The sequence below is a fragment of the Micropterus salmoides genome, unplaced genomic scaffold (genome assembly GCF_014851395.1).
Source record: "Micropterus salmoides isolate LMB-PRFRI ecotype aquatic unplaced genomic scaffold, ASM1485139v1 Ms_hic_scaffold_18, whole genome shotgun sequence".
NCBI lineage: Eukaryota > Metazoa > Chordata > Actinopteri > Centrarchiformes > Centrarchidae > Micropterus > Micropterus salmoides.
The window spans coordinates 21660717-21687658 of NW_024040928.1; the positions used below are offsets into that span (position 1 = coordinate 21660717).

Genomic DNA, 26942 nt, shown 5'->3' on the forward strand with positions numbered 1-26942 from the left:
AACAAGTTATCATCTTGCAATTATTAGAATTACATCACATACTTTCCTTAACAAAAGATGCACAGATGTGTTGTAAAACTGCACAACCTTTGGCAAAATGTCAGATGGAAAAAAACATCTTTGAAATCATCATAATAGCAGGAAGCAAAAATAACATGAAACAAATTTAATACTGTATATTACTGTAAGCAAGCATACTTTTGTAAACCAGGTAGCCAACTAATGAAAGTCAAAATTGTATTCAATAGATTTCTGTCTTTCTTCTTCTTTCCTCTCTTCATTCCTTCCTTCAGGGTACACCTGAAATGAGACAAAGGCCTGCAGCTCACAGTGTGTTTCCACTTTCCAAATAAGTTTGTTTCAGTCAATTCTTGAGCTCACTCTAGCTGACCAATCAGAATCAACAGTGCAGAAACATTTGGTTGCTAGGCAGATATCGTTCCACAGCCTGGTGGATGAAGGGGGAGGTTGAACAGATGATGCATTCGCCCCGTAGTTTTCACTTTACCGTCAGCAGGGAGAACAGGCGGTCAAAGCTGGAGGCTTTGAATGCCCTTTCCAGCCAAACCTCCCGATAGCCATTCAGGAAGTAATTATTATTTTTGTATCTGAGGGAGGATGAGGTAGTGTTATGCAGGAAAACAACACAGAGGAGAAAGTGTCATTAGGGACGTGAAGTGGGGTTTACATGGGCACACAATCAAGGAAAAAAAAATACCCCACCCCTCACGACTACTTGTTATGTACGTTGTTTTTTTTGTTTGTTTTTTTACATAGTTCATGTCAATATTTAATTATTGACATCGTAAATCAGTTCCACAAGTGTGACAGGTGTAAGAGAGACTCACCTGGGTAGATTGTAGAGTGGAGCCATGCGGAAACAAGCCACCACAGCACGCTTACGCTGTTTGGACAAAAGCTTATGCCACACACACTTCTTATTTCTCAGAGGCTGCTCCACCTGAGGGACAAGGAAATAACGGTGAAGCGCAAAGTGGGAAGCAGTTGTGTAGTTACAGTGAAGCTGGTATGTGCAGCATTTACCATCTAGCTAACAGAAATGTAGAATGTGACAATTCGATTTGTGTCTGCTTGGTACTGCATATGTAAAAAGGTGTTATTGCTGCAACAAGCAAATTTTGATAACGAGTTAATCTGTCGGTTACATTTCAACTCATTGCTTTGTTTATAAAATGTGTAAAAACAAGTGAAGTATTTCCCAGGGCCCAAGGTGATGCTTGTTCTGTCTGACCAACAGTCCTAGACCAAAAAAACTTGAAATGATATAAAACACATTAAAACAGCAGATGATGAAACCAATTAGTGGACAACAGCTAACTGATTATCAAAAGTTTCTAGCGATTGATTGATTGTGTTTCACCACTTGATGGTACTGCTGTGTGACATTTTACAGGCAACTCCCATCTTTAGAAAAGGGCTGCCTTTTGTGCCCTAGTGGCCTTGCTATAATATATCACCGGGGTAGATATATCTGTGATCTGTCTGGAGAGCACTAACATATGTGCTTATTTTTTATGTGCTGTTGTTGACATATGGGTGAAAATGAAGGTGAAGGCTGTGTTACCTGCTCCAGGTGGAAGACTGCAGCAGAGATGCTCTGCACTCGGTCCACGGTGTGTTCTGGGTTTGCAGGTTCCTCACTCTTCACCACCACGTCCTTGTACAGGTTCAGCTGCCACTGGACCGCTGGGTCATCAGACTACAACACGATAACAAACAATCAATAAACAAACAAATAGCAGCATCATATTAAACAGTAGTAATTATACCAATCTTACTTAAACTGCTCTTTCTGCTAGAATTATAACTATACAGATATAGAGATATCATCTTACTTTGTCCTGGAGATGGAGATTCTGACGCAAGTGCTCCTTCACCTCATCATCTGTGTCTTTCTATGAAAGGAAGGGATCATAAGAGAGAAAAATTGCAAAGCAGTGGGAATACACTATTCATTAAAAGTAAATAGTAAAGGTGCTTATGTATATATAAAGCCATCACAACAGACTACATTTGAAAAATATTTGTAATTCTATAAATACTGTATGTCTACTGGACCAAAGAAGGAATTGTAAGTTGGTAAAGGGCTTTAATTTGCATCAGGACGATACTCCGTCTTCATTTTTTAAAAACTCTTTATGGATAGGGACTGAACTGCTGGTAGAAGCAAACCATACAGACTGAAGGAAGTGCTGTGTGTTAAAGTACAGCCACAGTTGTCTATCTTTGATAGAAGATTTAGATAGTAGCAGTGTGGGAACTTCTAATGATTTTGTCAGATGTCAGAGCCAGCCAACTTCATTGAAATTAAGTAAGTAAGTGAGTCAGACCTAACTTAAAGCCTAAGATAAGGCTGAATTTAAAGGACAGGGTAATAATTATAGTACATCAAGGACCTGCATAGAAAAAGTGACCGTAAAATAAAATAAAAAGTTAGTTACCAGACTGTAGCGAATCTTGGCAAGGGAGATGAGCTCCTGATCTCCTGGGGTACACATGTTGAGGCCGATAGGCAGCATTTTCTTCAGGGCAGCTACAATGAGAGAGGTCTGGATGGAGTAGTACTCGCCTCGACGGCGCTTGTGTTTCCTCTCCTGGTCCCCCCCAGACTACAAAGAGAAAGGACACAAGCTTAGTCTACAATCATAAGGGACCTCTATGAAGGACTAAGGTACTCCAAACCTAAACAAAATATTAAGACACATGCTTTTAACACTGCTCCATAACAATTCTTTTTAATTTACTTAATACTATATTATTGTCCTTGTTTATACTTATTGTAGTATGTTGTTTTAAGTACAGCACATTTTATGCATGAATTGTTCTACAGAAATAAAGGGCATGATTATTATTATTTTATCAGGACATGGAATATCCTCCGTTATGTCCTGCATAGTGTGTTTTTGTTGTTTGTTCTTTATTTAATAAATGTTTCATTTCTTTAAGACAAGGTTGTAAAACCACCAGAAAATAAGTGACCAACCAAACAAATGTTGAAACAAACACAGTTAAGTTCCTTCCATTACTATTCTATGAACTTGTGATTCGGGGTTTATTGTTTCATGAAATTGCAATTTTACATTCAAGCCTTTGTGCTCCACAGAAGCATGTAGTTGTAATGACCAAAAATTAAAGCCGCAATCAGCAGTGAGCGAATTTCAGGCTACAGCTAGTTTAATTCTGTTTAAAGAAGGAGTGAGACCAATCACATACTTGTTTCATCATTATAATATATACATGTATGCAGGATTTAAATAATTGCACATTCTTTATTGGATGTGAACAAAACTTGTTCATGCCTTCACTGAGTTTAAACAGGACTGCTTGAGTTATTAGCCACCCCTCTGGGTTTGAACCCTAATAGAAGTTTTAATTGACACGTTCTATTGTCGTGACTGTATGTGTTTAAATATACATGTTTATCTAACATTATGAATTGGTTTTGTATTTCCCAAATCAAATTTAAATAAATCATCAACTCCTCAATCCTGTATTTGAACAGATTAATGCTCGTTTTCACTTTCTGCCAGGAAACTTAAGAATTTACCCTTTTCTTAACTAACTAAATATTATTATATTTAGCACTCAAATCATATTTAGCCACCAAAACTGAGATCCAATTTCCAACCACTATGCTGTCAGAGCACAAAAAGTGCACCTTTAAACCACAGATTAAGAGGACTCCCATACCAGAGGCCCAAAGTGCTTCAACATAAATCCTTTAACAAGCAGTGTCCTCCAGAATCAAGAGATGAAGAGCTTTTCTCTACTGTAAGCGATCATGTCAGAACACCCCACAGTGCAAATAAATAAGCTGCCCGGCTCTGCCAAAACAAATAAACAACAAACTCTCACAGTGACAGCTATTTGAGCAACTGCTGGACCAAACACTGTCAACATCCAGATATATGACCCGACTTTGCTTTGACAAATATCCGCATGAAATATCATGTCATAAACCCTCGGTGCAGAGGTGAATTTAAGAGGTTTGAACTCATGCAATTGATTTGTAGAACATCTCACATCTATATATTCAGCATGTTCAGCACATGTCAAGAGAGCTATTACAAACACAGGAAAATTGCTTATAAGGACTTTTTTCTTTCATTAGCAAGGTGAGAACTGGAGCACTAGAGAATCTCGTCAGGAGGGCAAGTATTCAAGCTGTGCTTTTCCAAAGTGCTGACACAGTGAAGAAAAGAGCTGGAGAGGAGCGAGATAAGTCCAAATTAAACCCAGAGAGAACTAAGATGTACTCTGAGTGAAAAGGTCCATTTTCAAAGTAAAGACTTGTTCTTGGAAGGCCTAGGAGTCAAACCCAAACCATTAATACTACTAACTTGATGATTTCTTGGCCGGGTAATGACATTTCTGGCCCAAATGAAGTTCAAGCGAACAGGAGATTTGACAATGTTGATTCCTGCTGTTTCCTAGTACAGCTCAAGGAAAGACATTACTCAGTGCCCTTTTCATTTCATTAATTTCTTTAATATTGTAAACAATAAGGATAGCCTTTTCCATTTTTGGACTCCAAGGCTATTCATTCCTAATTAAGATGAAAATATCTAAAATGGCTCCCAAATATAACTTTTTAAAGAAATTATGTAATTTTATTAAACAACTGGCTACTGCAGTTTTTAGCGAATGTTACACAAGCAGGCACAAATACTATTAATTTATTTAAAGCTGCAAATGAATACACCTTTGGTGCTTCAGTAAGTTTTTTATAGCTTTCAGCAGTGTGTCGCATTTGCTGGAAATAAACCACAGTGCCCATGTTCATCGTAATGAAAAAACATGTTACCCAGTTCAACAGTGTGGCTCACGGATGAGTTTTTAATAGTATTTGTACAAAAATTAAGCTCTGTGAGGAGTAACTTATTAAGTTTTTGTTTTTTTTCTTTTCATTGGTTTATTTACAATAAGAAAAATACAGAAAATCACCAGACTTATCCCTTTAATGTATTTCATTAAGGTAATTGTGTCACCCACTATATGTAATATCCATCATATTTACCTTGGACATCTTTGTCTTGCCCTCTCCAGTCAGGAAGCCCAAATTGTTGATCTCATTCTGAACCACAAAGTTCTGCTCCTCACGCTTAAAGTTCTGGGTTCAGAGGACAAAGAAAAGAGGTTAATTCAGCAAAGACACCCCGTTTCAAACGTCACATTGTGATATGACTACTAGATTGAATGGTAAGACTTACATGGGACTTGCACCAGAGGATGAAGATCTCAGCCACCATCCTGAAGAGCTCAGTGGAGTCCGCATCCGGCTCCTTCAGCCACCTGGACCTGGGATGGACAACAACATGAACCATTTCTGTTGAGTTTGTGTTACATCTGACAATATTAAAAAATAATTAATCAGAAATATAGGTGGATAAGGTTCAGGGAAAACAGAAAAATATTCATACAGTTGAAGACTAAACAAATAAATGTTTTTAAAAAATCTAAATCCCCTTAAAATTAAAACTAATCTTTCTTTGCTAATATTGTACCTGTTGTTGTCAACATAGCTGATGAGCATTGGGTAGAAAGCATATAGGTCTCTGCAGAGCACAGCAAAATCATCCAGGATGAGCAGCTCGGCCTCCTGGTTGTCTCCTTTACCATCGGCTTTCAGCAGCTCCTCTTCAGCCACAACCTGCATTTGCAGCACATCAACAACTCAATCAACAATCTCCAGCGATCAATTCATTAGTATAAACGTTCTCGCACTGAGGTGTGGCAAGACACTTAGCTCATGAGACAAGACGAGACACAATATTGGGTTCACGAGATCTAGACGAGATTTTAACACTATTTTTTTTAGAAATCTTCAATGCTGAATATATGAAAGGTTTGAGCATTGAACACTTGATTTTCTGCATTCTGGTGATTTTTCCGCACCAATTCATGGTGGAAAAGGATTCAGTCTTCCCCCCTCTTTAGTGTCTTTTTCTGGGGAAGTAACCCCTTTAAATGTGCACATGGCACCTTTTAACCTAAATGAAAAATTAATTCATTTTAATTTAGTTATAAACTCCTGGACTTTAATAGCACCTGTGTTTCAGCAGGCTTTCTGCTCACTTTCATAACTTTCTGCACATTCACAATCTCTCCCACATTTCTGTGTTCTCTGACAGGTCAAGAAAAAAAGCTCACAGTCCCAGGGGAGCAAGGCTGCAAAAGTCTTGAAAGTTTGAGATGACTGCGTCTAACTTTTGCTGCTGCCACGAGATCAGGCAAAAGATGGTTCCAACTTGGTGTAAGATGGTTCCAACTTGGTGTAAGCAGATGAAAGCAACTGCGGTCGCTGGACTCAGAAAACTGCAGCTGCCTTGCTACAGCGAGGTTTTAATGTCAATATTGTATCAAAATATCGTGGCACAAGAACTTGTCACACTCGTACCTCACACACGACCCCTTCCAACTCAATGATATATCATCTCCTATCTGCATCCTCTCTCGGATTAAGCGCAGCGGCTTATAACGGAGTCAGCAAAACATTTACTTTAACCACATTGAGCAGTTGATACTAGTATATATTTTAAGCTCTCACCTTCACTGTCTTCTTCTTCAGTTTGTCCAGTGTGGGCAGGAAGTGGGTTCTCAGCAGATCAGCTCCAGCCTTGCAGATGATTGGCTGAGAATAGACTGGAGACAGAGACAATGGGAAATATATACTTGACATGGGCAACTGAGAAACAGCTTTTCTGAAGGATTTGCACCTCAGAAGCCAAGACCCCTTCCTCTGTCCCTGGGGATGACTGGCTCGGTTGTTAACTGTCAAGTTATATTTAGCAATAGTGTTAGCTAACTAGCTAACTAAGTCAACAAAGTTTTTAAGTGAAATCAGCAATTTTACTTTTTACCCTTGTCTCTAAAAATACAGTGGTACTAAAAACAGCAAGTGTTTGTCAAATATCCTTACATATTAGTTCCAAATTATTCTTGTTTGTGTTATAAATACAGTTTCCAAATGTGGTTTAAGCAGTGAGAATGTGCCTGAGGCTATTTGGCCCCACAGCAGCTAATTATGTTATCTGGCCTTCCCTGATCTCCCAGTGAGGAATGTGCGCTGAAAATGCAAATGTTCTACATAAATGTCATTGTAATAAAATCAGGATATCACATGGGTTTCCTCATTTAAAATAAGTTTGTATTATGTTTGACCTTAAATTCAACTCTGTCCTTGTTTGTCAATGTTTTTTAAAAGAGAAAAGAGTAGTTCCTTCCTCTGTTGAGAAAAATATACAAAACTCACCATCTAATGCGTTGTTAATGCATATTCCTGTGAAGAATTAATTTGAATATACTCTGATATTTCCTGAAAACCCCAAATAACTTATTACAATCCCTGACTTTGTACGTCTGAATAAAAACACAAAATCTAACTGGTTGGAAACTCTTTCAAATCATATTTATTCTTTCTCTAACAGCCTTGAGTCTGACACCTGCAATCCTCTTCATCCAGGGGGCGTCATCGATGCCCAGGTTGTTGTTGAGGATCTTGAGGATGTTTCCCAGGATGCTGCTGAGGTGTTCTGAGGTCACCATAGTGCAACAATGGGTACCCGGAGGCCAGTTCTCTGGACCTTTCTCCCACCAGTACGACAGATAGTTACACAGCATGGGAAGGATCACCTCAATGACCTGCAGGAGACATGTGGAAGGTACAATGTCTGGATGACTGAGGTACGATCAAAGGTTACCATATGTTTGGGACCAAAAGTTATAAGTGACATTAAAAATCCAGTAATTCATGATATAGCTTCAAGTAATTATTAATTTTGATGGAACACAAATTTTACATCTCAATTGTGCAATACACACTAATAATGTCTAATAACAGCCTTAACACTGTAGTTTTAAGTCACATTTCAGCTGAACAGTAGAGGCCATCTAGGTGTGAAACACACTTGCTAAATTTACAAATAAATGTACAATGGAGTTTTGTATTCCTACCGTGATGTATTTAAACTTCATGTACAAATTAAATCGTTAATTATGTCTGAATTGTATAATGCTGTTAATGAAATTTTTAAATATTCAAAATGTTCTACACCACTTTCATCACTAACTCCAACATTAAAATGATCCATCCATTCATCCATCGTCAACCGCTTATCCTGTGTACAGGGTCACAGGGGGCTGGAGCCAATCCCAGCTGACATTGGCGAAAGGCCTCTTAATTATTTAGCATTTTTAAACCTCTAATAAAGTATATGAACCATTCATTAACCACACAATTTACTACTGCTCTTGCATTAAGTTGGGCACCTTGGTAAAAAAAAACATAATTTAAAAAGTAAAAGGTCAAAATTGATGGAGCAGAGGGCAAGATATGTGTCAGACCTGAGGCACGTCACTGTAGCGAGCGCCAGACTCTGATACATCATTGACATCTTTCAGCAGTCTGTCAAGACGAGGCATCTCTGGACACATCTCCTCCACGGTGTCAGGCATACTGAGGACTAGAAAGAAAAACACGTATTTTAGGACACTGTGAATTATAATAGGATAGTGATCAAAAGTATAATGATGATCAGGTGGACACTCACTAGCTCTCTCTCGGGGCGTCTTGGTGTTGAAGACAGAGAGCGGGTTGTGAGCGTTTAGGTCAGGCTCCAGGAATGCCACAGGCATGGCTCCCACTAAGGTCGCCAGGCTCTCCCCCAAAGCTGGAAGATGCCTGCAGATCAACAATAAGATCTTACAGCGCAATGTAAAGCAAGAAATTTAAGCACACAGAAAATTTATCATGAATATTCTGTTTAGAAAGGTTACTGTGGCCCTGTGTGTTTACTTGTTAGGACAGATTTCAACACTCAGAGCCTTCAGAGAAGCACCACATGGTATCAGGATTATTTTAGACCAGATAGCTAAGGTGAGGTTGTGGTCAAACTTTTTCAATGGTTATTTTACACTTGAGTCTGTTCAAGGTGGCAAACTTTCTTTTCTACAACATTTTGGAAGGTTTTATTGCCGTGTAACAGCCGGTCAGGGAATAATGCCACAGAATTGTGGTTTTAATGAAAGACATTTCACAGCACAAAGTGCCTCTGTTGTGTCCTCTCCCCTGAGCCACAAAATCTTTTCATGAAATGGATTATTATCTTGTCTGTCTAAAGTCCAAACCCCCATCTTCATTTTGTAACACATACTGTATCACAAAAACTGTGGCATACGCATCATAGTACATTTTTAGTAAGAGTACATGAGATACCGTAAATCCTCCCACAAGTCCGGAGTTCATTTTTCACAAACACGAGTAAATCAAAAGCTCAGTAGCTATATCCTAATTAACAGTGACAAGCATAATGTAGTTTATGATTTGTGCTATTTCACAGTTCCTTAATAGTGATTCTCATAGATCATAGTAATTATAGCAAGCATTGAGCGTTACCAAGGACTCTTAAAGTTAATGATTGAACATACAGTACTGCTCATGTGTAGAACCAAAACCTATTTTACATCCCTCTGCATGGTTTAATAAAAGTTTGGCCTCCTACCTCTCCACAAAGACATTCTTTCCTGTTCCCAGAGAGTAGAAACAGGTCAAGATTCGATAGCAGGAAAGCTGCACATCATCCACTGAAACAAAACACAGCATTCCTTAAGCTAAAATCTATTTTTAATCAACAACATATGTGTACTGTGTAAATGTAGGAATTGCATGTGTAATGGACATGTTTATACAAGACCAATTGTCTCTTTTGAATTCCAATTGGTGACTATGTAATGGACTTGGAGTGGCTTTAATCCAACACCTGTCATTTTATTTTATTGCATTTCATTTCTTTCCGTTTTACTACGATGTAGTCTGACCGTGGCACAACTAAGAATTTTTATTTATCAATATTAATAGATTAAAAAAAACAAGAGAAGAAAATATTTTTTGTTTTGTGTTTGTAAAAGCAGGCAAAGGCCTCATTAATAATATGTATACCTACTGATTTTGTGAAAAGTGGGAACATGACCCTTAACATACAGTAAACCTACCCTCAGTATGTCTGAACTTGTGTGTCCCTGGTGGCCAAGTCTATTAAATGTATCTTATTGTGTTTTTTGTGTAATATTCCATGGGATTTTTTTCTCAAGTAGTAATCCAAATGAAACGGTGAATATGGAAACAGGAACTCACACAGCAGGTCCGTTCCAAACTCATGCGTCTTGATGTGCTCAAACAGGGCAGTGAGGATGGGCAGCAGCGCCACAGTCACATAGTTGATGCTCTGGGTGACACTCTTCATCTGGGCACGGGACTGCATGAACTTCCCCAGTTTAAGCATCTCCAGCAGCTTCTCTAGGTCCTCCGCTGCGTTCTCAAAGAAAGCCCGAAAGCCGGCTTTGACCAGCTCTGAGCCAGACTTCATCACCGTTCTTAGAGAGGGGAGGGGAGGGAAGACCAGGGCTAAAGTGCATGCACAAGACAACTGTCTATTTGATGGATCATCATAATATGCAGACAACGAAGTATGCTTACCTGGTGTCAAGTGAGTGAGTGAGGATGTGCAAACAGCTCACCATAATCGCAGAGTCACTTCCTGTGAGAGAAACATTTACTGTAGATGTTGAAAAAGATTTAAAGCAAAGAAGCACCCAAGCACACAGGAAGAGGCAATGCCAACCTTACCAAAGAGAGAAATCCTGTGTCTGACAAGAGCTGCCAGCTTACAGAACAAGCTGGAAAAGAAAGACGGTAAGACAACAAGCTTCAGAGAGAACAAAGAACTGAAAAAACGCAAAGGAAGCAAGGAAATAAGAAAAGGTCTGATTGAAATATGAAAGAGAAATTCTGCACTCTTTTAGAGATAAAAGGGAGGACTTTACATATGGCAAAAAACGCACAATGGAAAAACACATTGTTTCTACACAGTACCTGGTGACCATCTCCTTCTCTTTGTTGGAGGCACAGCCACAGCTGCTCATGTTCTTGCTGGGGGTGGACAGGAAGTAGAGACAGTGGTTCTTTAAAGTTTGATCTGTCATAGGAAGCAAACCTGGAGACAAGAAATTACACTATAAGACTAAAACCCCAGGAAAGCCTTCTTAAAGGTAAATTCAACACAGTATAAGTGGTTCAGTTGCAAAAAGTGTTCCAGACCTTTGCAAAGAACTTGATTTCCTGGTCATGGGGTGATTTGTCTGTCTTCCCACTGGTGGCCATAGCCTCTGGATTAACAACAATGAGTGGGAAGTTCAGTGTCAAGGAGTCCATGTTGAGCCCCTCTCAGTGCTTAGTGTACCTGTATTTAAAATGCCACACACTCACCAAGATGAGCGATGAACTCCTGGGCGGAGTCAACATATTTCAACAGCCTTTTGAGGAATTTGAAGCAAAAACGCTTCTCCATGGATGATGAGTCTTGCTCCATGTCCTTCAGGCCTCTGTCAGATGAAAGGATCACAAATGACACAAAAGCCTTCATCGCATCACCAAAAGTAAAGTATGTCAAATATTGTGATTAGAAAGAATAAAATAATGGTTAGAAAATTGCTTTAAACTACTGTGACATTATGCTTAGAATTATTTACTTATTTCGTGAATGAAGGATAAATTGAGAGTGAGAGGAGGATAACCTTGTGATGGCATAGCCACTAATCTGCAGAAACTTGATGAGATCCTGGGCCTTTTCCTTGTCTCTGTACTTCTCTTTAGCTGTCAGGGTGTCATAGGGAACCAGCAGCGCATGGGTCCCTCCTCCTGGGAAATCAAGTTCAAAAATATTTTCAAATGCATTTTACACAGATCACTAGTCTGAAGTACAGCAGCTCAAATTATTTGCATTTTTAAACTTTAAATTTACACACCTTTACTAACGAGCTCGGTTTTCTTCTTCTTGGCCCAGATGTTGTGGTAATTTTCTGCAACCACCTCCACCATGCCCTGCAGAAACAGTAAAAATGCAAAAGTTCATCAAATCCAAAACATTGTATGGTGCTTTTGGGTAGCACTTTATAATAACTACACACTATAAAGCATTAGTTAAGATTAGTAAATACGGAATTCATCATTTATAAAGCATTGTTCATACATTAATACACATTAGTAAGTCATTCATAAACACAGTTATAAATGTTTTATTCTTTATTAACTACACACTATGAAGCAGTTGTTAAGTATTAGTACATTTTTAATTCATCATTTATAAACCATTGTTCTTACGTTAATACACATTAGTAAGTCATTTATAAACATAGTTATACATGTTGTATTCTTTATTAAGCTCATCTATAATGTGCTAATAATTGAATTTTCACACTTTATACATGATCGGTTCACTATTATAAATGAAGTATTATTTTAATAACAAACCATATATATGAGTTGTTAATGGTTCAGAATTCATCATTTGGAAAGTTTAAAAAAAATGATGACTAAGTTAACTGCCTGTTTTTTGATACTTTCCTGAGAAAGAATATAAACAATCTCAGCATAACGCCTATATCTACCAGTGGCAAAGCCCAAAGGATGCTACTAAGACTACCCAAAAGATGCCCAGCTAACTTTACTGGGTAAAAACCACACTGTTACAGGCCTGGTACCGTTTCTCTGAGACAGATCATCTATCACTACCAGCTCATCAATGATGTGCCTATCGTTCATATGATCATGTAGAACATTTAAGGAAATTATTTAATAAGTATTTTCTCTGTAAAGTAAGGACTATCTAAGCCATACAAAACATTACAAATGAGATTGAAAAATTTCTCAGTTAGGCTTCTTAGGTCTCAGCTTTATTACGGACAGGGTTAACACCTTAACACCCGTTTAGTGTCGTTTTTGGACGTCTTGGCGGTCAAGGTAGCAACAATAAATACGCAACGTCCGGTTACGCTTTCAAAATAAAACTAGTGAATAACGTTTTGAAACAGAATGTTACTTGCGCTCCATAGCAACCGAAGAAAAAAACTCAATATTGACTTTGTGTTTAACACAGGAAAAAAGTGAAAGTATGGTTTCTGGTCAAGCCGCCCTTCTCAACCATGTCTCCTCCTTACCATAGACTGTAGCCCACATAAAAAATACGGGCCTTAAACAGACTGTAAGCAGCGCTATTTTGACCCTTGGTGCATCCAGTAGTCTCTGCCGTGTGCGCACTTTAGCGCCAGACCACACCGAGGAAGAACGTCTCAGGTTACGTATGTAACCCTTGTTCCCTGAGAAGGGGAACGAGACACTGCGTCGGTGACGACACTATGGGAACGCCTCTGGGCGTGGCAGGGCTGAACTATGAATGAAACTACTCCAATCCTATTGGTGTTGCTAGAACGGTAGCGTGTGATGGGGTAACCAGAGGCGTATATAAGCACGCCGGCACACAGGACACATTAGCCCTTTTCTATGAAGCAAGGCACTCCAGGTGGGGTGAGGTGTGGTGGACCGACGCAGTGTCTCATTCCCCTTCTCGAGGAACAAGGGTTACATACGTAACCCGAGACGTTCCCCTTCGAGGGAAGTCGAACTGCGTCGGTGAAGACACTATGGGAACGAGATACCCACTTAGGCCGCGCCAAAACCCCGCCTGCCCCCAGCGTGCAGAACCTGACGGCACGACTAGGAGAAGAGCACACGGGTGCCGGGTGCAGAAAGAAGGTCCAGACTGTAAAACCGGATAAAAGTGTGAGGGGTGGCCCAGCCAGCCACGTCACACAAATCCTGGAGTGAAGCCCCTGCGAGCAGGGCCCTAGAAGCCGCCATGCCTCGAGTAGAGTGCGTCCTTATGGCCATAGGTGAAGGCAAACCGTGCACCTGATAGGCCAGGGAAATAGTCTAAACGATCCAGTTGCTGATGGTGTGTTTAGAAGCGGGGAGCCCAGCCTTGGGGTACCCGAAACACACCAGCAACTGGTCTGCTTTCCTCCACCGTGAAGACCTCAGAGTGTAAATACTCTCTGACAGGGCAGAGCAGATGAAGTCTCCTGTCCTCCGCCGTCACATAAGGTGGGGGATGAAACGCCTGCAGTACCGTGGACTCTGTCAATCTGGCCGGAACCTTAGGGACATAGCCTGGACAAGGGTGCAGGATGGCCCTGACCCTCCCCGGGGCAAACTCCAGGCATCGGGGAGACACCGAAAGTGCCTGGAGATCCCCCACCCTCCTCAGAGAGGTGATAGCGAGGAGAAAGGCCATCTTAAGGGTCAGGTGCTTGGCCTCAGCCGATCCAGGGGTTCGAAGGGGGCCACAGCCAGTGCTTCGAGAACCACTGCCAGGTCCCAGGTGGGAACCCTGGAACGAGTCACAGGTCTCATCCTCCGGGCTCCACGGAGGAAGCGCACGACCAGTGGAAGCCTCCCCAAGGGCCCATCACTCAGAGGGGCGTGAAATGCTGCAATGGCAGCCAAAATATACTTTGAGGCTGGACGGGGAGAGGCCCGCGGAGAAACGGTGCTGGAGAACTCCATTATCATAATTACACCGCCCATTCTGTACACCAGGTGGCATTTTAACACATTCCACTTCAGGCCGTACATCCCTCTCGTGGACGGGGCTCTGGAGCTGAGCAGCGTATCAACTGCTCCTGTCGTCAGGCCCGCCTCTAGGAACTGCGCCCCCCTCAGGGGCCAGACCCATAGCTGCCACAGGACGGGGCACGGGTGAAAGGGCCGGTCCTCCCCCTGGGACAGCAGGTGCCAGGGCGGGCCCTCTAGGAGCGATATTATGTCCTTGAACCACACTCGGGCCGGCCAGACACGGGGCTACTGACAGTAGGCTGACACCGTCCTGACGGACCCCCTCCAGAACCCCCGGGGGCAGAGCAACTGGGGGAAGAGCATACAGACGCAGCCTCAGCCACGTCTGCACCATGGCATCCATGGCGAGAGGGAGAACCACAGGGGACACTGCGTAGTCCCTCGAGACGCAAACAAGTCCACGTCTATGGGGCCAAACTTTTCGCATAATAACTCCACCACCTCGGGGTGGAGTCTCCATTCCTCCATTCCGGCCTCAGCCCCTGTCTCGACAGCAGGTCTGCTCCCTGATTCTGAGTCCCAGGGACGTACATCGCTCTGAGGGACAGCAGTCTCTGCTGGGACCACAGGAGGATCTGATGTGCCAGTTTGCATAACGGGCGCAAGCGCAGACCCCCTGGTGATTCAAATAGGCCACCACTGCCGTATTGTCGGTTCTGACAGGGACGTGGCAACCGCGGAGAGCGGGCAGAAAACTCCTCAGAGCTCTGAATACCACCAACATTTCCAGGCAATTTATGTGCCAGGAGAAATGATGCTCCTGCCAGGAGCCTCTCGCAAAGCGGCCGTCCATGACCACGCCCCATCCTGTGAGTCTGTCGAAATAATTGTTCGGCGATAGATCACTCCCAACACGGGACCTTGGGACAGGAGGCTACCAGGAGACCCAACACCCTCTGAAAGTGTTTTACAGTGATGGCGCGGCCTAACTGAACTCTGGTCACTGAGTACAAAATGGACTCGACGCGTGCGGGAGACAGGTGGGCCTGCATCGTCGTTGAGTCCCACACCACCCCTAGGAACGTAGTCCGTTGGGCAGGCGTCAGCACGCTCTTCTTTGAGTTGAGCTGCAGCCCCAAACGCTGAAGGTGGGCGAGGACGACATCTCGATGCCGAACCGAAGTAAGAAAATACAATTATTAAGCATATTATAGATGAGCTTATTAATAAAGAATACAACATGTATAACTATGTTTATAAATGACTTACTAATGTATATTAACGTAAGAACAATGCTTTATAAATGATGAATTCCTTATTTACTAATGCTAACTAATGCTTTATAGTGTGTAGTTATTATTTACTAATGCTAACTAATGCTTTATAGTGTGTAGTTATTATAAAGTGCTACCGTGCTTTTGTGTTATAAAGACAATTCCCAGTTTGCAGTGCATATGTAATAACTCATTCTACAGTTAGTATATCATGATTATAACGACAATTATAAAAAGTCATTCAAATAAAAACCAACCTGTAACTCTCTAGACAAGGTGACATTGTGCAAGTCCATTGGAGGACTGAATCCATTAACCTACAAAGTCAAAAAGAGACAAATACAAGACCATATTTGCAGTTATTCCCTTTAAATCGGCAAATACTTCACTACCTTTCGCTGACTGACACAATACATCTGACGACTGCTATCTATCTCAAAGCTTTTACATTTGCAGTTTCAAACATTTGGGTAGCTCTTTCCTGGAATATGCTTTAGTTCAGTGGTTCCCAACCTTTTTTCCTTGGTGCCCCCCCCTACTTTTATCTAAGAAAAGCTGAGCCCCCCCAACAGCTGACAAAACACGCAAACAGAAAAATATTATGTAATTACTTACTAATAGCGAACAAATTGAGTCAAATGACACCTCCATGGCTCTGTGTAAATCAATGCCAGCTCTTGGTTGGCCTTCACCAACAGTCTCCTGGTGTTTTGTTTCTTGGTATTGTTTAATACCAAGAAAAGGGGGTTATAAGGTGTAATATTTACAAAATATAGGCCTACAGCTCGCGCTAACTTAAGTGCTTTCAACATATACTGTACTTGGCCGGGCCGGACAGGTATAGTTGCACCTGCCAAAGTATATTTAGTAAACCACTTTAGCATTTTGCAGAGAAACGGTGAGGGAGAGGTCATCTGGTATTACGTTAACACACAACAAGGAAATGTTACATGACAGAGCGACAATGAATGCACCACTGCAGATGTCGCTCACTAACGTTAAGTTTCAGTTTCGATCCACATGCGACACACTTGAAAACTGAATCACAGGTGAATTTATTAAACAGGGCGACTTAATGAAACGTACTGCTGATGGAGAAAGTCAGCTGAGACACATGCAGGGAGAGAGAGGCAGAAAGAGGCAGACCAAGCCGGTGTGTTGCCGTGAGAGACCAGAGGTGCAGGCTAGGTGTGTGAGAGTGTGGAGAGAGGAGCAGAGGAGCAGATTCAAGTAAATAAACACTAAACTATAAGGTGGAAAATGACCTACAATAACCTACTGTTAATACAAATAGCCTACAATTTACACCGCTACCGAGCCCACCCCCCACCAGCCGCCGCCGTCACAGTTGCTCTGTCTTAATGAGAGCTCAACAGTCCAATGAGCGGGTGTGTCGCGTTTCTGTGTCTTCTGCGACACAAGATCATGGATTTATGTGTCGCGATTTTGGTCTTCAAAACCATTACAGCCCTACTACTAAGTAGTCTGCCTACTATTTTAAGTGAGGAAAAAAAATGTATACAGACCTTTGTATAAATTATCTAGTGTGTTATCGCGATTTAAAAAAAATGTGCAAATCAAAGTTTTTTTGACAACCTCAAAACAGATATAGCTTTGGGCGCCCCTAAGGGGGGCGTGGATCCCAGTTTGGGAACTACTGCTCTAGTTTATAGTTTCAATCATACTCTGCTGTCCCTTTGAGAGTTATATCACACTCAGCTAACTGAAAGTCATTGCCTGTTCATGGTATACATATTATGTCACAGTATACATATTACCAGTCACTTTGTAGTTAAAAAATATAAACTCTCAAAGTAACAAAATGCCATCATGATGCCCTTCATGACACATATATTTATAGCTTTTTAACACTTGAAAGTGGAGCTGTCTACGGCACTTCCTTAAAACTAAAGCAGCTACTTATTCCAAGACATCATTCATGCGTTTCAGTATTTATGTTGCAAGATAACTTTAATGAAATGTGAAAAAAAGCATTTCTATGATAAATGAAGCAAGCCGATATCATTACTGATACAAGCCATTAGCTTATTTGCTGTGTAAAATTGTTTTTGCTGTTTCCCTGGGAGTGGTCTTCCCACTTAATTTTTAAATGGGGCCCCATTATAAATCATCTCTGCCAAAGATAGTTCAAAAACACCACAATAAAAGCTGAGGCTATGGAAAACAGAGGACAAAGACAACTTTAAAATAGGAGAGTCTTCTGAATTATATCAGTTAGTGAGATAGTAATTACAAGGAAACATTTGTGACGGCATTATTGTCTAATCGTGATGAGTTTGCAGTATTATCCCACTAAGTGGGATACATCAGGATATTACCTGAGACTCAGAGGTCTTTCGTTGTTTTCGCTCTCTCGTTGTTGGAACATGGCTTCTCCCTCCTTGGTCCTCTCAATGTTCCAGCCCATAGCCAGCATGCTCTTCAATGACTCCCTCACTGGCCAGCGGTATGTTTCTCTCTCCTTCGTATTGAACACACACAAAAATCTGGCAGTCACTTCTTGACTTAACATCCTACGCAGGACTGTGTCCCCACCAGATGTGACAGTTCAACACAGGTAAAAATGTTTATACAAGTCAGACAAACACATCTACAACGAAGTATTAGGGCCAGTCAACATGATGAGAATAAAGTACCATTTCTGGGTTATTTTCCTATTGGAGTGTCATGTTAATGAATAGTTTGGCATGCAAAAATGTGTGAATTAATGGCCTTTTCAATCAAATTTTGATTTACTTTGTCAGTAAAAAAACTTGCCTTCCTTAGAGAAAATAAAACCACGGATATTTATTTTTGACAAGTTTCAATTTGGCAAAAATAAATTTGTGATCCATTAATGCAACCAACACCATTATTTCACATCTTAACAGCTTTGCCACGAGCAAGGTTCTTTTTTACAACTAAAACTCAGCAGCTCTGTGTGTACCAGTGTGCATGTACCTTCTCACTCAGCGCTTTGTAAGGCTTCAGCAGTGGATGGGATTTGGCCTGCTCATCCACACTGTCTCCATGTTTCCAGCCTGCTGACACCTGCAACAACAGTTTTTTGTAGGCCACTTAGTACCTCTGCATTTCAGGTTTTTAAACCTAGTAGTATACATACTAGTATACTGTGAGCATGTGACTGTACCACACCATGCAAAATAACATTAAAATAAAATTTGTATTTCTCAGCAATTTGTACTGAGCCTTCCATGTGCATCTATTTTATATGAGAGATGGCATAAATGAAATGTCAGCATGAGGGATGAAAACATTGAAACCACGTGGACAGGAACTAACCTTCTCTGAGGACCACTTGTCATGGGAATGCTCTGCATATTTGTTGGCGATGTACTCAAGTTTTTCAGGAAGGGAGATACTAGAAGGTGGAGATAATGTTTATATATTATTGTTATAACAAAATCAATTTTCCCTCTTATTGAGCAGATAAACACTCCAGGAGTGCATTTTCAGACCACTAACTTGGTAGTGTTGATGGGTTTGGGATCAAAGTTGCCCTGTGCGTCCATTGGTGCCTGTTTCTCCAGTGTTGCTCCAGGACTGGCATCCACAAAGTCTGGAGGCAAGGCTCCAGCAATGGCACACAAGCATGACATTGCCATTTTGAAAAGTTCGGCATCATACTTCTACAGAAGAGACAAATACAGCAGAAAGGATGGTTACAAACTCCCCCCCCACACCATTTTCGCTGCAATGAGGACATGTCTGCTTAGCTATTAAATGGACAGATTGAGCAGAGAAAAGCCAGGGAAAGAGGTGAAATGAAAGTCTGCACCAAGCAATGGCCTGTCACTGTCTGATAAATGATTCATCTGTTTTGGTTTCGCCTCAGCTGCACTGCTCATAACCACTTCATTGAGCTTTCACTTCACTACGTCTGACTACCAGGGACTTTTCTCTTATGACAGCAACACTCATGATTTTCTGAAAACAGAATATTTTTTAAAACAGCATGAGAGCAAACACAACTATGAGAGCAAACAGACTACTAAATGGTTTGTTATGCAACTGACATGCATTTAAGGAAAATATTGTCTTCTCTCCGACACTTGTCCTGTTCTATTCTCAGAGACAGAAAATGATCAAGAAGAATAGATCAAGAAAATACAGAGAGTTATTACAGGGTCCAAAAATCCTAAATAATTTCTTGGTCTGTGCACATGCTGTCAACGTATCTTAATGAATATTCTATAAACATGGTTTCTGGTAGTACCTTGTGAGAAAGGGAGTCGAAGATTCCCCAGAAGAGTTTCTTTGTTAGGAGGAGCTCTTCCTCGGAGGCCATTCCAAAGCTGCCCATACCAGAAGGCATGCAGTAGTACTTCCAGTTCTGCTCATAGTGGTTGGTCAGAAGCTAGAGATCAGAGATACAAGAAAACACAACAATTTGAGTTTAAGTTATACATTATACTATGCTGTATTTACTATGTACAGTATATAGGGTTTTATACATAATACCTAATGTTACCTGGGCGTTCAAACACACAGCAAGTGAGGAGGTTAAATGGGTTATGAAATACGAATGCCTCTGATTGCTTGTTATAATTATCCCACAACTCTCCTAACTAATAAATCAAGCACAGTAGTGACAAGAAACTGTGTCCAGTGTCTCACCCGGAGAGGAATTATGCAGTATTCCGAGAGCATGGGAACGTCGAACACCAGCCGTCTGAGCAGCTGCTGCATCATAGAGGGACGCAGATGCCTGTGAAATATAAGAATTGAATTATCTTAGCATAAGAATACAGTAGCAGTGAGAAGAGACTCCCTAGATATCACAAAAAAAACAGGGAGTAGACATATATATATATATATATATATATATAGCAGACACGTTCCGTATGCACCAAGCTGCATGAGTCAGGGTCAATTGAGGTCAAACTGTCACAGACATCCAAAATGGCTGCCAACATTATGCGGTTAAAATCCTTAATTATCAGTGCGATCATTCTTTAAAGTTAGCGCAGACAATTTTCTTTTCATTTTTAATTATATTTGTTACATCCCGACAGCAATCAATAAATCAGATGCTCTGACACATAACTGAAACAAATCCATTATCTGTGGCAGGATTGTAATAGTACCAATCATTTAATTCGGTACTGTTTGTCTACCCGCCTTCCAGCACCCCGATTGGCTGTGCACTAATTGTGCGGTGCGGATTATTTTCGTTTGGATACTTTTTAGCAGTCTCTTGCTAGTTTCTCCAACAGTGCCTACTGTGGCTTTCATACCACGTAGGCTGTCATTGAAGGATTATGTTGCTGATAATAAAATTGGCACCAGTAGAGGTAAACTGATAATTATTCAGATAGTACAGCAGTATTAGTCTTAGTCTAGTGGTGCCAAGTGCTATAAAAACGCATGCCAATTTATTAGACAAAATAAACACACATTTAAAAGAAATAATATGAATTCCAAAAAAACAAACAAGTTTATCTGCTTTCACTGTGTAAATGTAATAAAGCCAAAACTTGACTTAATGAACTTAATGTTATTGTTTCCTGCAGTTTGTGATTTGTGGTGAACATACTCACTAAAGCAGAACAGAGGGCTGTTCAATATGTGTTGCACAAAAGCCTTACACAAACATTTCTCAGCTAAGTGTGAACCAAGCTCGACAGGCCTTACTTGCAGATAGCCAGCAGACACTCCTCGATGGCGTCCCTTTGGGCTTTTGTGAGTGAGCGGCCTTTAGACAGCCGGTAGATAGTGTGCAGCGTGGAGTCAATCAGGTGTGCGTAGTGCTCTGTGCTGGCAAACAGAGCTGCACAGCGGGTCAGCAGAGGCAGCAGGGCCGAGCCGATGTACCTGTTCATGGCCAGTGCAGTCTCAGTGGTGCTCAAAACCTCCTGCGGGACAGGGAACAATACATGTATCTGAAGGGTGTACGGCACAGTAGTGTCCCCATTTCAGGATTAAGAGAAAGTTGGAGTGACTATAGGCTCCTGGCAGAAGCATAAAATGTGGTTCCTGGGTAGAAACAAAGCAAAATGAGTGGAGCTGAAAAAACTAAAATTCCCCTGTTGTCAGGAATAGTTTATAATAGTAGGGCACTGACTGAATAGAAAGTCTTTCAAAACATGTCTTTCATTTTAAAATGACTTTCTATGAATAACATTCTGCCTGTTAGGTAGAGAATGTTTTAACAGAAGCTCTGGACATCCTAAGAGAGCCCTGTGAAGTTTCTCACTAAAACTCCCTGAGGTCTAACAAACTTGTTGAATGCATTTCCTGAATGAATTAAAATGCAGTTTACATTCACATTTACGAGACTTCTTCCTCACTATCTTGGTTGGCACATTGCTATGTTTTTTGGCACGTTACCTTGAAAATCAATGGAGTACTGTTAAACCATTGGCAGGCTGTGAATTGCACTGCCAGTGTCCTCATGCACAACACAAACAAAACGAGGACCCATTCATAAAACCATTGTTCTATAGTGGTCAGAAAACTCCTTAGGGGACATTTAATTTAAAGGTACCTGTTAAATCAGATAATTTAATGCTGAAATTGGAAATGGACTGTCATCAGTTTTAAACTAATTCAGCTGATTTTTATGTAAATAACTGTGACTGAGGATAAAATGGTAAAATGTTATATTCCCAAGTACAAGACAAATATGACAATTTAAATACCGATCACATTTCTCAGTCTTCTCAGCAGATGTTTAATCCAGTTTTTGTAAGGAATAATTACATTAATGTTTCTGCCAACTTGGAGGCCGTCATGACAAGGCTTTGTTCTGATTGCAGCGCAGAGGAATCAGTGTTCATGTTTGCTCAAATTATCTGCATTTTTCACACATCGAATGAGCAAACTGGAAACCCAAACTAAACTTGTGACAGAAACACAAATTCAGTTAGAAATGTCATAGGAACAGAGATAGAGAAGATGATGAATATAATACACCTGCTAGCAGCTAGTCCTTTTACTTTGTGCAATAACAGGCTAAAAAGACTAAAATGTAATCTTTTAAGAAAGACATACAAACGTTTTGGTACCTAGTGATTCACAAACTTGGAGTTTGAAGGTGAAGGTTTGCTAGGGGATGTATGATGAAAGTTATTTGGGTTTTCTCTCACTCACTGTGTCCAGAGATGCAGAGGCTTGGAGGTCAGGCAGGAAGCCGACCTCCAACATCTGGAGAAGGAAGCTCTGGTCCTCGATGCCGTAGACTCGATCCAGGAAGAGCACCATGGGGGCCTTGTGGTCCGGACAGAAACAGGCTGACATGTCGGGCTCTGTCACTGTGCCATCTAAAGGTTAAACATTTCAGGTTAATGTGCCGTTGTTATCGAAATGTACACTTTGTAAACATTGTATTTCTTTTTTTTCTATTTAATCTGACTTTTTCTAGTATACCTAATTAAGTACTACTAATTACTACTACTAGTATTAATACTAATTAAGTGGATTTAGAAGGACATTATCTATAAGATCTTTTGGGTTTTGGAGAAGCAGAAGAGAAGTTAAATAAAAAGGAAAGGGAGGGAAAAGAGGGACGAAGAAAAACAAATAACAAAAGCTGATCTTTAATTAAAGTATCGAATGATACATAATTTACGACCAAATTATGTAGAAACAAACAAGATAAATAGTGGGAAAGAGCATCATGGGTCTTTTGAGGTAAAAGTAATTCCATTGATGATAAGCTGTGGAAATGTAATACAAAAGCAAAACCTTGTGTGTTCAGTCATTTAAGACAGCTTGCTTTCTTATTAGAAAATGTCACAAAGAAAATTGGATACGAAGTTAATTTTCTGGTGCGATTCCTGCTGAGACAAGCTTTTTCTGTAAGATTATACCTACACAATAACATTTTTAAGCGAAGCACAAACTGCATAAGGTACTAGAAACACACTGTTCACAGCAGAAACACAGAGAGAGAAGTAAACAGATTTCCACTCCTGAATGAAGCCTGGCTGTTATGACACGGTCCTACTATCTCCAGCTGGCAGAGCTTAATGATTTTCAAAGTGTGGAGCTTTGAAATTATTTTAGTTGCTTTTTTCTGGCAGCGTGATTTCCCATAGCTACATGCCAACCAAAATTACCTTCTTTATTTTTTATTTCTAGGTAGTAAATTTGTGATATGTTAGATTTGGCAGCAGAGAAAAATCGATTTTGATATACTGTAGCTTGTGTTTGTATGCACAGTTCAAATGTGCTGTGTGTGAGGCCAGTTCCAAAGACCATTTTCTGCTTTTCTGAATCACTTTTGGTTGCTATTAGTTTCCTCCAATAATTTTCAGCTTTACGCTGATTGTTTTTGTTGCAGCACGTGGTTCACCTTCATTTATTAATGTTTATCTGCTGCTTTTTAACATCTGTATGCAAGACTTTAGGTAGCAAACAAATAAAACAACAACCACCAAGATCAACATACCTTTATTAACCACAGGCATTTTAAGGGGGATGCTGATGATGCCCACCAGGTCTGTAGTGGGAACCAACGATCGCAAGATGGCCCGGATACGTAGCGCCTCACCTTTGCCTGCATTGATGAGCTGTGAGAGATAAAAATAGGAAATATTCAACTCACTACTTCATTCAGCGCTCTCTGTTATTGTGTAGAGGATCTTGCTAACATGAAAGTAAGCGTGATGAAAAAGCATTTAGTAGGCATATGACAGCAACATTTGATGAATGTGTATGAGAAACACAATTATACAATACACAATAGACTTAAAGATGGACGAGGCGTCTCCACTTCCCCCTACTGTACAAAAATGAAGCCAAAATATCCTGGATACAGATCAGCTTGCACTGGTGACGTCATTTGGAGCAATCGATATACAGTGGGTACGGAAAGTATTCAGACCCCTTTAAATTTTTCACTCTTTGTTTCATTGCAGCCATTTTCCAAAAATCAAAAAAGTTCATTTTATTTCTCAGTAATGTACACTCAGCACCCCATCTTGACTTTTTGCAAATTTATTAAAAAAGAAAAACTGAAATATCACATGGTCATAAGTATTCAGACCCTTTGCTCAGTATTTAGTAGAAGCTCCCTTTTGATCTAATACAGCCATGAGTCGTTTTGGGAAAGATGCAACAAGTTTTTCACATCTGGATTTGGGTATCCTCTGCCATTCCTCCTTGCAGATCCTCTCCAGTTCTGTCAGGTTGGATGGTAAACGTTGGTGGACAGCCATTTTCAGGTATCTCCAGAGATGCGCAATTGGGTTTAAGTCCGGGCTCTGGCTGGGCCATTCAAGAACAGCCACGGAGTTGTTGTGAAGCCACTCCTTCGTTATTTTAGCGGTGTGCTTAGGGTCATTGTCTTGTTGGAAGGTAAACCTTCGGCCCAGTCTGAGGTCCAGAGCACTCTGGAAAAGGTTTTTGTCCAGGATATCCCTGTACTTGGCCGCATTCATCTTTCCCTCGATTGCAACCAGTCGTCCTGTCCCTGCAGCTGAAAAACACCCCCACAGCATGATGCTGCCACCACCATGCTTCACTGTTGAGACTGTATTGGACAGGTGATGAGCAGTGCCTGGTTTTCTCCACACATACCGCTTAGAATTAAGGCCAAAAAGTTCTATCTTGGTCTCATCAGACCAGAGGATCTTATTTATCACCATCTTGGAGTCCTTCAGGCGTTTTTTAGCAAACTCCATGCGGGCTTTCATGTGTCTTGCACTGAGGAGAGGCTTCCGTCGGGCCACTCTGCCATAAAGCCCCGACTGGTGTATTGCTGCAGTGATGGTTGACTTACTACAACTTTCTCCCATCTCCCGACTGCATCTCTGGAGCTCAGCCACAGTGACCTTTGGGTTCTTCTTTACCTCTCTCACCAAGGATCTTCTGCCCCGATAGCTCAGTTTGGCCGGACGGCCAGCTCTAGGAAGGGTTCTGGTCGTCCCAAACGTCTTCCATTTGAGGATTATGGAGGCCACTGTGCTCTTAGGAACCTTAAGTGCAGCAGAAATTTTTTTGTAACCTTGGCCAGATCTGTGCCTTGCCACAATTCTGTCTCTGAGCTCTTCAGGCAGTTCCTTTGACCTCATGATTCTCATTTGCTCTGACATGCACTGTGAGCTGTAAGGTCTTATATAGACAGGTGTGTGGCTTTCCTAATCAAGTCCAATCAGTATAATCAAACACAGCTGGACTCAAATGAAGGTGTAGAACCATCTCAAAGATGATCAGAAGAAATAGACAGCAACTGAGTTAAATATGAGTGTCACGGCAAAGGGTCTGAATACTTATGACCATGTGATATTTCAGTTTTTCTTTTTTAATAAATTTGCAAAATTTCTGTTTTTTTCTGTCAAGATGGGGTGCTTAGTGTACATTACTGTGAAATAAAATGAACTTTTTAGATTTTTGGAAAATGGCTGCAATGAAACAAAGAGTGAAAAATTTAAAGGGGTTTGAATACTTTCCGTACCCACTGTATATACATATCGAGGTCCCGGCCATACACTCGGCTGATTGAAAGTTGAGCAGGGCTCAGATTAAGACTAATGACCATCTTTGGTAAAAATTTAATGATCGTGTACTAACATTTGGACCATGTCCAATCTGCTAACATGGAGCGGGCAGGGTTTATGACCTATACTGCAGCAATCCACCAGGGGGCGATCAAGATGTTTAGGCTTTACTTTTGGGGAGCTGTCATGTGTCCATCTTTATATACAGTCTGTGGTTATTTCTCATGTGGAGTCTCACATGCATCTCTGGAGCACAGCGTCCCAGCAGGTCAATGAGAGCTGAGTAGAAGGACATGATGGCGTTACCCATGTGAATAATTTCTCCTTCTTCATCACCAGACCTGAAACACACATCACACTGTCACTGTGACAACATATTTTGTGCAAACCTCTGTAGAACTGAAAATAAATTGGGAACCGTACACTCAGATTCTGCAAGGGAATTTGAGAAGGAAATGTGCATCAGTGGAGTGATAGATGGGCAATTTTGTGAATATTTATAACAATGTTTCTTACATACATGACTTCTTAAAGGCCACTATGTTATACATAATGATTGCCTTTTTGCCTGATTACAGCCTTTGCATAATTATGTGAGCAGGCAGGCACCAATACTTACAGGCCCAACAAGACTCGACACAGACAACGGGAGACTTTAACACTTGACTGTTTTCGAGACACTTTTTTTTGAGTTGTGTTTTTTTTTTTTTGTGTCTCATGCTGTGTAAACGCTGATTCGCAAGTTTTTCAACCCTAACTAGAACTAAATAATCTAAG

At 40.9% G+C, this 26942-nt stretch overlaps 1 protein-coding gene across 1 annotated transcript in view; it reads right to left on the minus strand.

The window, feature by feature from the left end:
- The window catches only part of ryr3 (ryanodine receptor 3), a 139843-nt gene that overhangs the window by 20927 nt on the left and 91974 nt on the right, over positions 1 to 26942 (minus strand). Inside the window, exons 46-78 of the mRNA XM_038726240.1 lie at positions 26404 to 26506; positions 24116 to 24236; positions 22816 to 22985; positions 21358 to 21578; positions 20341 to 20431; positions 19940 to 20080; positions 19189 to 19352; positions 19006 to 19084; positions 18664 to 18753; positions 18042 to 18184; positions 17180 to 17194; positions 16767 to 16773; positions 15960 to 16019; positions 11824 to 11899; positions 11593 to 11716; positions 11285 to 11400; positions 11115 to 11184; positions 10892 to 11011; positions 10646 to 10695; positions 10496 to 10556; positions 10154 to 10392; positions 9522 to 9603; positions 8571 to 8701; positions 8365 to 8483; positions 7464 to 7662; positions 6569 to 6663; positions 5526 to 5671; positions 5232 to 5319; positions 5039 to 5131; positions 2463 to 2630; positions 1857 to 1916; positions 1586 to 1720; positions 849 to 961 (exon numbers count right to left, since the gene is read on the minus strand). Of these exons, the coding sequence (XP_038582168.1) occupies positions 849 to 961; positions 1586 to 1720; positions 1857 to 1916; positions 2463 to 2630; positions 5039 to 5131; positions 5232 to 5319; positions 5526 to 5671; positions 6569 to 6663; positions 7464 to 7662; positions 8365 to 8483; positions 8571 to 8701; positions 9522 to 9603; positions 10154 to 10392; positions 10496 to 10556; positions 10646 to 10695; positions 10892 to 11011; positions 11115 to 11184; positions 11285 to 11400; positions 11593 to 11716; positions 11824 to 11899; positions 15960 to 16019; positions 16767 to 16773; positions 17180 to 17194; positions 18042 to 18184; positions 18664 to 18753; positions 19006 to 19084; positions 19189 to 19352; positions 19940 to 20080; positions 20341 to 20431; positions 21358 to 21578; positions 22816 to 22985; positions 24116 to 24236; positions 26404 to 26506 (3690 nt within the window). The remainder of the gene's footprint in view (positions 1 to 848; positions 962 to 1585; positions 1721 to 1856; positions 1917 to 2462; positions 2631 to 5038; positions 5132 to 5231; positions 5320 to 5525; positions 5672 to 6568; positions 6664 to 7463; positions 7663 to 8364; positions 8484 to 8570; positions 8702 to 9521; positions 9604 to 10153; positions 10393 to 10495; positions 10557 to 10645; positions 10696 to 10891; positions 11012 to 11114; positions 11185 to 11284; positions 11401 to 11592; positions 11717 to 11823; positions 11900 to 15959; positions 16020 to 16766; positions 16774 to 17179; positions 17195 to 18041; positions 18185 to 18663; positions 18754 to 19005; positions 19085 to 19188; positions 19353 to 19939; positions 20081 to 20340; positions 20432 to 21357; positions 21579 to 22815; positions 22986 to 24115; positions 24237 to 26403; positions 26507 to 26942) is intronic.